Source organism: Palaemon carinicauda, unplaced genomic scaffold (assembly GCF_036898095.1).
Source record: "Palaemon carinicauda isolate YSFRI2023 unplaced genomic scaffold, ASM3689809v2 scaffold3110, whole genome shotgun sequence".
NCBI classification, from domain to species: Eukaryota; Metazoa; Arthropoda; class Malacostraca; order Decapoda; family Palaemonidae; genus Palaemon; species Palaemon carinicauda.
In genome coordinates, this window is record NW_027170781.1 from 2,907 (window position 1) to 16,271 (window position 13,365).

Below are 13,365 nucleotides of genomic sequence, written 5' to 3' on the forward strand. Positions count from 1 at the left end.
GGCGCCATCTGTATTCCCTTTTTGCGTAGCTCTACGACTCGGTGTATTTCTCCCTGTTTACTACCCAATCTTGGAATTTTCTCGTTAATAATGCTTTCTCCAACTTCTTCTGCCTCGGATAAGTTGAGTATTATTTCTTTTATGTATAAATGTAGGCTCTTGGTTAAAATTAAAGTTATTAAAAGAGTTATCTTTGATACAAGAGCTGTTGCTGCTGGAGGCATCATGGATGCTGTCGCTCGCTAGAATAGGATTTATTTGTTAGCAAGAGCGACGTTCCCAGCCCCCTTTGCGCTTAAATATTAGCTACTTAGCTTATTTAGGAATTCTGTTATGATGCGATAGTAGTGTGCCTGGCGAAATTGCTAAGGCTACCAACACTAGTCTTCGTAGGCTAGTTGTTGGCCTATGTACTTCCTGCATGATAATTAGTCTTCCAAATGTGAAATTATTGCTTTAAGCGTAGGCAACGTTATACATATTAGTCCTTTTCGAGTACCTTCCAAGATAGTATTGATGTGAGTTTCGGTGAATTAGGTAATCGATTCTCTTAGTGCCTAGGCTAGGTTGTCTTAGGTCATTATATATTATCTGTTCCCCGTTTGCTCCCTTCTCTTTGGGGAAGGGGCAAACCCTTTCCCTCTGTTTAAGCCTTAGGCTTAACTCTAGTGGTTTATTTGAATTAATCTTCAAATATATCTATGCTGGAGTAGTACTGTACTTTCCGTTTCCAACAGTATTGGTTCAGAGGGTGACAGTACAACAGTGTTTTAGTCTGAGCCCGGTTTGTCTGGCATGGGGTAGAGTCTCCCTTGCCGATTGACTCGGGCACTAAGGGTTCCCCCCTTAGTCCACCTTGTTGGGTTCCAGTAGTGATCCCTTTACTCCGGTGACTCATCAGACTGTCCTTGCCGTTCCGGTCTCGGGATATGTTCCCTTTTCTGGAAAGGCAATTCCTTCCTTGCCGTGGTTCGTGGGAGGCAGCCAGTAGTGCCGGCCTCCCTCTCGGGGTCTTTCTCTAACTGAAATGAACTGTCTTAGTTGGGAATGACCCTTAACCAAGGTAAGGTTGGATAGGACCCCTCTGTCCCTTCCCTTCCTCTTTTTCCGTTCATTGTGTCAGTCGTCTGCATCCTTGCCTAGCCTAGGTTGGGATGAGGAACTGACGTGGTCTCCTGTCGGCCGGCAAAGTGTGCCGACGCGCAGAGACCATTACTGTGAGTGCTGCCCGGTCCCTTTCTTGGTCCCTCTATCGCTGCCGTCTGAAATTCAGTAGGCAGCGGTTAAGAAGCTTGACTTAGTGTCTTCCCCTTCCTTTCGGCACTCTTTCGGGTGCCGGGCCCAGAGACTTATAGTCTCTTAACCCGGCACTCATTCTTTGTCTTAGTATGTGTTGTCCTTGCCGTCTGCCGGCCTACAGGCCGGCCGTCGGTGGGGAGGGGTGTTCTCCAGTTCTCTTGCTGTCGGTCGGCGTTGGGTGTATACCTTGCCGGCCGGTCTATTGCTCATCTGCCGGCCACTACAAGTGGGGCCGGCAGCCGAGCGCTGCCTAGCGTGTGGGGGCCAGCCGGCAGGGTTTGTTTACTGCTGCCGGCCGGCCCGCGACACTGCCAGTCAGCCGGCCACTAAATATGATGGCCGGCAACTCAGTGCAAACCGGGTGGCTACGGTCTGGCAACCACTGCGGGCCGGTTCAGGCATGGGTTCTGGAGTTCTCCCCAATAAAGGTGATCTGATGTTGTGTACTTGAGATCTACCTTTCGAAAACAAGGGGGGGGGGTGCTGAGCGCGATAGCCGGCTGGCACACCACCCTCAGGTACTGTATCAGTCCTCTCTTGGTGGTATATTCAACCAAGGGAGTTCATGATGTAGTAGGTTACAACACTGTCTTTTCTATCTTACTTGTGTTACTGGTATAATCACCTGGTGTCGCCTTACAAGGATAAAAGATAATTCTTTTATTCCTGGCCAGAATGGTATTATTTTACCTTAGGTGTGAGCTACACCTAATTTCCTTTGGAAATACGTTCTCTGGTTATTCTAGTAAAGACTAACTATGTGACTTGGCCGGTGGGCTTCCACAGGTGTTTGTGTGGTTTCACAAGTAGGTGTCTTTCCCTTATTCTTTTGTTGAATACTCATTTGTTACATGTGAATTAAAATTCACTTGATATTCATGGAAATTTTTCTTCTTTTACAGGAGGAGCATCCGAAGTGTGATAGTGTCTTCTGCAATGTCCGCAGTAAGAACTTTTGCGGACATACCTCGTGTAGGAGGCACGCCGGCTTGTGCAGCCTCCAATGATGAACATCGTTACTGGATCCGCAGGTATGTGCCTGTATGTACTAACCTGCTATCAGAGGCTTTTGAATCCCCTAGGTCGGCGGAGTCAAGAGATGCAGCGAGGGAGAGGCTTCGTGTATGGGTAAGGGGTTTTCAGAAAAACACCACTGGTCCTTATCTTCCTAACGAGAAGATGAGGGCATACCTTTTTCCCAAGGCTTCCCCTGATGCTGTTGTTCCCCAGCCTCGGCCGCGAGATCCCTCTGATCCAGATCCAGTGGAGGAGGATGTCGCTGACGCCCTTGCAGGACATCCAGTTGGACGACAAGATGTCCGACTTGTCTGATCGTGCGGAGCAGGATCTCCTCGCAGAGGGCGAGGAGCAGGATCGAGATCCTATTGCCGTGGAGGAAGAGGTTCCCGTATCATCAGGACGTGCCGGTTCAGGTCCGTGAAACCTATCCCCTCTACCTCGTCCGCTCTTCCAGCAGAGCTTGGACAGGCTCTCTCTTCCATCGTTGGTATGATCCAACAGATGCAGAGGGAGAATAATCAGAAGGCCGCTACTTTGGAGCTCCAGATGCAGAAGATCACAGCATCACGTGGACCTCCAAAGAAGCTCAACGTTAAGGACCTTCCTCTGTGCTCGGATGCCAACCCGTGGAGATATGCCGAGCACATGCCGATGACGATTGGGAAGATCGTCATGTCGGAGAAACTGGGTTCAGTTCCCCTTGAGGAGGTGGAATTCTGGCCCAGTAGAGGGGCCTACCCGGACTGCTATGTCCGTTTGAAGAAGGAGCCGGCTTCGAAGGAGGAGACGGAACCTAAGGAAGTGATTATCCTAGATCACTCCAAGGCTCAAGCCACCTTGACAGCTGCTTTAAAGGAGAGGGGGTTCTCAAACTCGAAGGTTGCCGCCTTGAGCAAGAAACACCCCTCCTTTGTATCCTCCCCGGCTTGGGCCTTCCCCTTTATGCAAAAGGGGTTTGCGGCCGTCATCAAGGCAGTTGAAGCTGGCAAGCCGTGCCCGTCTTTGGAGGAATGTAAACCATCGCTGGCATTGCCAATGGATAACAAGGACTGGAAGGAGGTGCACCTTACTTTCTCGGTTGGGAAGTTGGACGCCGACATTGCAGGACAGCAGTTCGGCGAAAACCTTCCCAAGTTGTCGGAATTCCTTCTACGGAGGGAATTGGACACAAAGGAGCGCCTGGCAGCCTCGATGTCTCTCCAGACCAACATGGAGACGATGGCTAGCGACCCCAAGATGCCAGAGATGTTCATGGTTATGGCCAAAATCCATCTGGCTACAGTAACCAAGGACCTCTATTGCTTTGTTAAAGCAAGAAGAGCCTGTAGGGAGTTTGTGTTTGCCTCGGCCACAGTGAGGCACGAACCCAAGAGGCTAATTTCATCCAACATATGGGGTAAAGATCTCTTTCCCAAGGACGTGGTCAAAGAGATCGTGGACAAGGCTGCCACTGAGAACCGCAATCTTCTCCTGAAGTGGGGCCTGTCCCTTAAGAGGAAGTCTTCTCCGGATGAGGGCCCTCAGCCGAAAGGAAAGGCGAAGAAGTCAAGGTTTTCCTCCCGTCCAGCCAAGTCCTTCAAACAGCAAAGACCACAGCAGCAACAGCCAGCTTTGCCTCCGGTTCCACAACTGGTAGCCCAGACCCCGACCACCTTCCAATGGGTTCCCCAAGCAATGTCATCAGCTTCCCCTGCATTCAATCCCGTGTTCGAGGGACAGTCGACCACGTTTCGTGCAAGACCCAGAGGAGCAGCTAGAGGGTCATCAAGACGCCCCTCTAGGGGACGAGGATTCAGAGGTGGTCGCGGCCAGGGAGGCAAGACTGCAGGACAGTCAAAGTGAGGTGTCGCCGGTAGGTGGGAGACTTCAGTATTTCCGGGATCGCTGGACCTTCGATCCCTGGGCCCACAGCCTTCTCAAAAATGGACTGGGTTGGAGTTGGTACAGTACTCCGCCCCAGTGCCCTCAATTTTTCCAACACTCCACCCCCGTTTTGAAGGAGTACATCCAAGATCTGTTGGAGAAAAAGGTGATCAGGAGGGTAAAGTCCATCAAGTTCCAAGGGAGGCTGTTTTGTGTTCCCAAGAAAGACTCGGGGAAACTCAGAGTCATTCTGGACTTGTCACCACTCAACAAGTTCATAGTGAACCACAAGTTCAAGATGTTAACGTTACAACACATAAGGGCCTTACTGCCCAAGAGGGCATATACCGTCTCCATCGACTTGTCAGACGCATATTGGCACGTTCCAATAAGTCGTCGTCTCTCCCCCTACCTAGGATTCAAGCTACAACAAAAACTTTACGCTTTCAGGGCGATGCCCTTCGGACTAAACATAGCCCCAAGGATCTTTACGAAGCTTGCGAGCGCAGCTCTCAAACAGTTACGCCTAAAAGGGTTCCAGGTAGTAGCCTACCTGGACAATTGGTTGGTGTGGGCAGCATCCAGAGCAGAATGCTTGCAAGCTTCCCTACAAGTGATTCAGTTCCTGGAATATCTAGGCTTCATGATCAACAGAAAGAAGTCTCGTCTTTCTCCAGCTCAGAGGTTCCAGTGGTTGGGAATTCACTGGGATTTAGTGTCACACCGTCTTTCCATCCCGACGTCAAAGAGGAAGGAAATAGCAGGGTCTGTCAGGAGACTTCTAGGTTCCGAGAGGATATCAAGACGCGAACAAGAGAGGGTTTTGGGCTCTCTTCAGTTTGCATCAGTAACAGACCCTGTGCTAAGAGCACAGCTAAAAGATGCAGCGGGAGTATGGAGAACCTTTGCATCGAAAGAGCGAAGGGACGTGAAGAGACCGGTTCCACTTCGGCTACGTTCTCTTCTCAGACCGTGGTCTCAAGCCAGTCGTCTAAAGAGGTCTCTACCTCTTCAGCCACCCCCCCCGTCAGTGACAATCCACACAGATGCCTCAAAGGTAGGGTGGGGGGGTCACTCACATCGGAAAAAAGTGCAAGGAATCTGGTCCAAGCTATTTGGGACCTTTCACATAAACTTTCTAGAAGCTATGGCAGTACTTCTGACCCTGAAGAAAGTATCCCCACGTCACTCGATCCACGTAAGGTTGGTACTGGACAGCGAGGTGGTTGTGAAATGTCTGAATCGGCGGGGATCGAGATCCCCACCTCTCAACCAGGTGATGTTAGCCATATTCCGACTGGCGGAGAAGAAGAAGTGGCACCTGTCAGCAGTTCACCTTCAAGGAGTCCGGAATGTGACCGCGGACGCTCTATCCAGGGTAACACCGATAGAGACAGAATGGTCCCTAGACGCAGGATCATTCTCTTTCATCTTGAGTCAAGTCCCAGAACTGCAGATAGACCTCTTCGCGACGAAGGACAACAAGAAGCTGCCGAAATATGTGTCCCCATATGTGGACCCCGCGGCAGAAGCAATAGATGCGATGTCCCTCGATTGGAACAGATGGTCCAGGATCTACCTGTTTCCCCCTCACAATCTGATGTTGAGGGTCCTCAACAAACTGAGATCCTTCAAGGGAGTAGCAGCAATAGTGGCCCACAAGTGGCCGAACAGTGTATGGTTTCCTCTGGCTCTGGAACTACGACTGAAGTTCCTACCACTCCCGGACCCAGTTCTGTCCCAGCAAGTCCAGAAGTCGACTGTCTTCGCTTCATTACAGAAGACCCGAACCCTGCAGCTCATGATTTTCTCTCCCTAGCGGTGAAGAAACGGTTCGGAATCTCGAAAGATAGTATCGACTTCCTGGAAGAATACAAGTGTAAGTCTACAAGGAGGCAGTACGAATCTGCATGGAAGAAATGGGTAGCCTTTGTCAAAGATAAGAACCCGCACGAGATCTCTACGGAGTTCTGCCTATCCTTCTTCATTCACCTCCACGGACAGGGGCTGGCGGCGAACACAATTTCTACATGTAAGTCAGCTCTAACAAGACCCATTCTATATGCCTTCCAGGTAGACCTCGCTAACGAAATGTTTAATAAGATCCCAAAGGCCTGTGCTAGGCTTAGACCATCAGCTCCTCCAAAGCCTATTTCATGGTCATTAGACAAAGTCCTTCATTTTGCCTCATTACTGGATAATGAGGAATGTGCGTTGAAGGACCTGACTCAAAAAGTGATCTTCCTTTTTGCCCTTGCTTCTGGGGCCAGAGTTAGTGAGATTGTGGCCCTCTCGAGAGAGGAGGGCCGAGTTCAGTTCCTGGATGGGGGAGAACTGAACCTGTTTCCGGACCCTACGTTTCTCGCTAAGAACGAGTTGCCCACCAACAGGTGGGGTCCCTGGAGAATCTGCCCTCTGAAAGAAGATGCATCTCTATGTCCCGTAGAATGCCTTAAGGTCTATCTTCGTAGAACTTCAGACTTCCATGGGGGCCAACTATTCAGAGGAGAAACATCGGGCTCGAATTTATCTTTAAATCAACTTAGGGCGAAAATTACATATTTTATTCGCAGAGCGGATCCTGACAGTTCACCCGCAGGTCATGATCCGAGGAAAGTTGCTTCATCTTTAAACTTCTTTAATTTTATGGATTTTGAACACCTTCGTTCATACACTGGCTGGAAGTCTTCCAGGGTATTCTTTCGCCACTATGCTAAGCAAGTGGAGCAGCTAAAGAGGTCTGTGGTAGCAGTTGGTTGCGTCGTTAACCCTGCTGTTTAACTCTGCGAGGAACAGCGGAATCATTTGGGACTTGGATTCTTGGGTGAATAGTTAGTTATATATGTTGATATAACTGGTAGTGTAGGCTCTCAGAGCCCACAGTGACTGTTCCAACGTGATGGTGATGGTAACATAAGTACAGACAGGGTGCCAAGCGTTTGCCAACGCTATTGTCAGCAAAGTAGTAACATGGACGTTAAGTTTGTTACCGGGGTATGTGTATGTGACACATATGTTTTCTTTCAGATAATCATTCATCCATGCACTACAGTACTTGTGAAAATTGTTGGTCATCCACCTAGCATATGTACATATTTATGGTGACCATATCTATTTATTGTTTCTCAATAAACTTGTTCTCGGGAACCTTGCGTCTCCTTCACCTATATTTTTTGATTTCATATTGTTTTTTGAGCATTTAGCCTATGTATATTAATCGGGGATATCTATAATAGCCTATTCCTTAATGCAAAGCCTGGATTATACTGGTTTATACTTTCCTTAGCAATAAGGACTCCACCCCTTTCTGAGGACGGTGGTAGCAGCAAGTTTAATCCTACGCAGATATAACCTTTTGTCTATTTTTACTTCGACCAGGGGGCTGGTCGGGACTTTTTCTTTTGGATACGGTAGTCCCGTAAGACTTCGCTTCATATAGAGTGAGACCACTATATGGTACTGGCTAGCGAGTGATTCATACATAGGTATATGTACTCTTCGTTCGTTTCTAGAGTCTAGTAGGACTCCTCCCTGTAGGGGGCAGGAAGCACTCTCATGGCTTATGATTAGTGAAAAGATGTATAACGGTAACATCTTAGGTCTGTCAGTCGAGTTGACTAAGAAACATTCTTGTGGAGTACGGCACGTATTGAGAATCCACAGATACAGTAATGCTCTGGTATACTTCCATCAGGACGACATGGCTTGAGCCCAAAAAACGGATTTTGAGCGAAGCGAAAAATCTATTTTTGGGTAAGATAGCCATGTCGTCCTGATGGACCCGCCCTGCTCCTTTTCAAAATAAATATGAGTGAAAAGGATAGTAGGACCCCTCCCTACATACAGTATCTGTAGCACCTCGTGTATCGCTACAAGGAATACAGATGGCGCCGTGAGCGGCGCAGGGCACGCTTTCGAAACGGGGAGGAGGGATGCCTTATGACCGGCTCCCCCCTTTCTTATCGTTTTCGTTTTCTTGCCATTTTACCCCTACGAAGTGTTAACTCTATTCGGGGTATAGATTGCTATGAGGCGTGTCAAGAATACGTCCACTGATATTTACGATATCCCTAAGGTCTTTTTTAGGGATACTCGCTCCAGGAGTTAGAATTCTGGGTACCTGAAGGTAAATTCTCTGGGAATATCGCTGTAGTTGTAATATACCCTAGGAAGCTGCCTTTAAGGAACTTCCATCAGGACGACATGGCTATCTTACCCAAAAATATATATATATATATATATATATATATATATATATATATATATATATATATATATATATATATATATATATATATATATATATATGTGTGTGTGTGTATATATATATATATATATATATATATATATATATATATATATATATATATATATATATATATATATTATATATATATATATATATATATATATATATATATATATATATATATATATATATATATATATATATATTTATATGTATACACATATATATACCTACATATATACATAAATACATGCATACATATATATATATATATATATATATATATATATATATATATATATTACTGTATATATATGGGTTATGGAAAAAATCCGCGAAGTGGTGAATCCGCAATGGTCGAACTGCGAAGTAGCGAGGGTTCACTGTACTGTACAGTATATTTGTATAATTATATTTAAGCTCTTTTGTTTATCTTTTTTTGTGCTTAACTTTTGCGATATAGAGCTAGATGGAGACTTGTTCTTGACTGAGACTTCCTCTCTCCTAAGGAAGACCCACCATATCAATGACTCGAAAGTTTGTGTCCGGGTAGGAACAAACTACAAGTTTTTATTTTCATTTGTATTTTTCTAGCTAAACAAACCTGAGTAATTTATGCAAAGATCCCACCTTATCCACCCCACAAGTCTTGACTAGGAGTAGAGTGACTCTGCCTCAAAGTAGTTTGCGATGCTGTACAGAATTCGAGTTGCCTATTGTCCATTTCTTTTAGCGATGCATATATATTTGCACCGACTCGCAGCGGTGCCCTTTTAGCTCGGAGAAGTTTCCGGATTGATGATTGGTTGGACAAGATAATTCTAACCAATCAGCGATCAGGAAACTTTTCCGAGCTAAAAGGGCACCGCCGCGAGTCGGTGCAAATATGCATTGCTAAAAGAAATGGACTATAGTAACCTATTACTGTATATAGTTACCAGCTAGGCACCTTTTTTTCTTTTTTGGTCGTTGTAAATCAACATAGGTGTAAACCCAAATGAATAACTCGGGTTTATATAGCTATGAAAAATACACATTCTATTAGAAAGTTTTAGTTTTAAATAGATTGTTTTTGGATTTTTAGCTTTTCGTCTTAATCATTATTTGTACCGTCACTAAACAGTATACAAATTCTTTCTCTCTTTACATTTGTGTATATTGATGGCCCTTTGATTATGCCCCTGCCTAGCAATCACCGGGGCTGGGAGGTCATCCTTCAAGTTATAATAATTATCATTAATAGTTAAGCTAAAACCCTAGTTCAAAAAGCAGGATGCTATAAGCCCAAGGCCTACACAGGGAAAAATATCTGTGAGGAAAGGAAATAAGGAAATGAATAGACTACAAGAGAATTACAGTAACAAACAACTAAAATAACATATTTTAATAACAGAAACATTAAAAAAGATATTTCATGAATAATCTATAAAAGGAGATTTATGTCTGCCTATTCAACCTAAAAATATTCTCTGCAAATTTGAACTTTTGAAGTTACTGTACACTGATTCATTTACCTGATTAGGAAGATCATTCCACAACTTGGTCACAGCTGGAATAAAACTTCTAGAGTACTGTGTAATATTGGGCCTCATGAGGGAGAAGGCCTGAGTATCAGAATTAACTGCATGCCTAGTATTACGAACAGGATGGTACTGTCCAGGAATATCTGAATGCAAACTATAGTCAGAATTAGCAAAATCTTATGAAAAAATGAACCATAACGAGAGAGAGGGATCCAATGTAGTACTGTGTGGCCAGTCGAAGGACCTAATAACTCTAGCAGTAGTATCTCAACAGGGGCTGGTGCCTTGGCCAGTCTACTACCATATAGCTAAGAAAAAATGATACTTGAAATTTATGTAATTTTTCCTCGCTTTGATAACCTTAGTCCTTTAGAATTAAACTTCCCACTTCAACCACCCTCGTCAGTCCTTAGCCAATGGTCAACAGTGAAAAGTCTCACTGGAAAGAATCGGGGCTACTCGTCCGCATGCAGCACCTGTCGTCAACAACCTTGTTGATGAATCAACATCCTTTCCAGCTCCGCTGAAGACATACGATTTTAAAGGACTTGAGTTTGTATTGCTAGGGAAAATTAATATCAATTCTAAAATATTTCATCTGACTTTTTTGAGAAAAGGGTTTTGAGATGAATAGTTCTGTAGTGTATACCCAATGTAACTGATAGTCTTAGAGAATGTGCTCTGCATTATGAAATATGTAATAAAGTGTAGGAAGGGATTTCAGATTTTTAGATGCCTAAAATATATAACTAGGACAAATAGAGAAGACAAGAGAATAAAGTCTAGTTTGCACATTCTGGAAAAATACTGTTTAGATTAGAAAGTTGTCCTGTTATTTAAGAACGCTTCATCATGTTCACCTTTAACTTTTCCGATGATAGTTGTTCTTTATCATTTCAGAATTTTCATCCTAAAAGAAATGATCATCCAACTCTTGTGGCAAGATTGTGTAAGCTACTGAAGATATCTGCAAAAGAAGGGTCCATGTGGTCTCATGTTATAAGACTGATGCAATTTATGTTGTCTCAAAATAGGTGGCTTAACATTTAACTTTCTCTTTGTTAGCTGTTTAAGATAATATTGAAAAGGATGTCATCTTGTGTTAGGGAAAGGATGAGGAATTCTGAATCCATAGAATTTCCAATGAAAAGCGAAAGTGAAGATTTATCTTCACTTTCTGCAGTCAAGCTGGAAGAAAACGATTTGGTTGACAATATTGCACTCTTTGATGATGACTCTCTTCTCATGGATCCGGCCATGGAATTCAAAGCAGAGCCAGAGTTCAAAGCAGAGCCAGAAATATTTAAGTCAAGCGTCAATGTCATGAAATATTCTTACGACTGTGATATATCAGTGAGTGAGGAGGATTTACAAAGTTGCCGAAAGAGAGCCAACAAAGAGGATGAAAGTGTAAATACCGAATTATGGACTGAAGTAGATTTCAAAGAGGAATGTAGCAAAGGAGAAGTTGGTGAAGAAGTGAATCAAATAAAAGAGAAGATTAAAAACAGTGACTGTGACACATATCTATGTCAGGAAAATGATCCAAAAACCAACACTGATGTTTGTATGACAGAGAATTATGGGAAGCAATTTAGTGGAATAGTTAACCTCAATACTCACCTGCTAATTGACTCCGGAGGTCAGTTTATATGCAGAGAATGTGGTGAAATATTTTCCGAGCAAAGTGACCTCATAGTACATCATAGAATTCATACTGTGGAGAAGCCTTTCAAGTGTAATGTCTGTGAAAAAGCATATTTTGAGAAACGTCGTCTCACAGAACATCATAAAATTCATACTGAGGAAAGGCAGTTCAAGTGCAGTTTATGCGACAAAATGTTCTATCATAAAAGTGATCACACGAGACATTATAGAACTCACACTGGGGAGAGGCCTTTTAGGTGCAATTTCTGCGACAAAGCATTTTCTCATAGAAGTAATCTAGTAAGGCATTATAGCTATCATACTAAGGAGAAGCCGTTCGTGTGCAATGTCTGTGGCAAGGCATTTTGTCAAAGAGCTGATCTAAAAAAACATTTTATAATTCACACTGGTGAGAAGCCTTTTAAGTGCACTGTCTGTTACAAAGCATTCTCTCAAAGAACTAATCTCCTGAAACATTATAGAAATCACACTGGCGAGAGGCCTTTCAAGTGCGACATCTGTGACAAAGCTTTTTCCCAGGGAAGTGATCTCACAAACCATTTTAAAATTCACACTGGGGAGAAATTCAAGTGCGACGTCTGTGACAAAGCATTTTCTCGGAGAAGTAATCTCACGAAACATCATAGAAATCACACTGGCGAGAGGCCTTTCAAGTGCAATGTCTGTGACCAAGCATTTTCTCAGAGAAGTCATTTCATAAAACATTATAGAATTCACACAGGGGAGGAGCCTTTCAAGTGCAATGTCTGTGACCAAGCATTTTCTCAGAAAAGCAATCTCACGAACCATTTCAAAATTCACACCGGGGAGAAGCCATTCAAGTGCACTGTCTGCGACAAAGCGTTTTCTCAGAAAGGTAACTTCAAAAAGCATTATAGGATTCACACTGGGGAGAAGCCTTTCAAGTGCACTTTCTGCGACAGAGCATTTTCTCAGAAGAGTGATCTCGCGAAACATCATGGAAGAAAGCATTTTCTCAGAAAAGTCATTTCACAAGATAAAATGCAATTCACACTGGGAGATTAATCGTAGCATGTGAAGGTTTGCACGGGACAAAAGTTGTAAAAAATAGGGAAGTAAAATTCTTTGAAAAAATATGAAAACATTTTAACAAAGTGTTTAAATGTCCATATTAGCCAAACTAAGTGAAACTACACTAAATTAATGTGTTCTGATGAATTTTTTGTTATCGGTGTTAGTATTTCCATAAGCACTCTCTCACTTTAACAAAAGTGTAAGAATTGTTCTTCAGGGAATTTTCTGTACTTTTTTGTCTTATGTATAAAATTTTGTATAACTATGTAATAAATTTACCTATAGGTTTAAAAGTCAGTATCACCGTAATTAAGTGAAGTTTATCAATAGTTCAAAGTACAAAGACAGTTTATTTCATCTCATCAGTTTATCTTGGGTTCTTTTATATGAAGTCTGCACTACATGTTAATATATTGCCTGTGAGCATTTGTCTTTTCTATTTATTAGTAAGTCTGGGTCGATTTATTTAATTGTTTGATATTCAACATTATTTTCCAATGGCTTCTTTTCTGGGCTCAACCTGTGTCGCTCCATGAAATGCTCCTTTTAGCATCATTTCTCGGTATATAACTGCTATATATTACCAGAGAAAAAAGTTGCATTGGAATGCCAGGGATGAACCCAGCTCGCTCACCTATATAAGGTGTCGGTATAATAACTGGGGCGTGAAAACCACTGTCAGAGGTCTCGGGCCATTTAGATATCTCC

At 43.6% G+C, this 13,365-nt stretch overlaps 1 protein-coding gene across 1 annotated transcript; it reads left to right on the top strand.

Annotated features, from left to right (window-relative positions):
- Positions 1–11,043: 11,043 nt before the first annotated feature.
- LOC137636494 (zinc finger protein 83-like) lies at positions 11,044–12,648 on the top strand. The gene has a single exon (XM_068368917.1). The coding sequence runs from the start codon at positions 11,044–11,046 to the stop codon at positions 12,646–12,648; it is 1,605 nt and encodes a 534-aa protein (XP_068225018.1).
- Positions 12,649–13,365: the final 717 nt, after the last annotated feature.

Excerpts from the sequence above, each read along its gene's own strand:
- LOC137636494 (XM_068368917.1), top strand. The coding sequence starts at position 11,044 with ATGTCATCTTGTGTTAGGGAAAGGATGAGGAATTCTGAATCCATAGAA.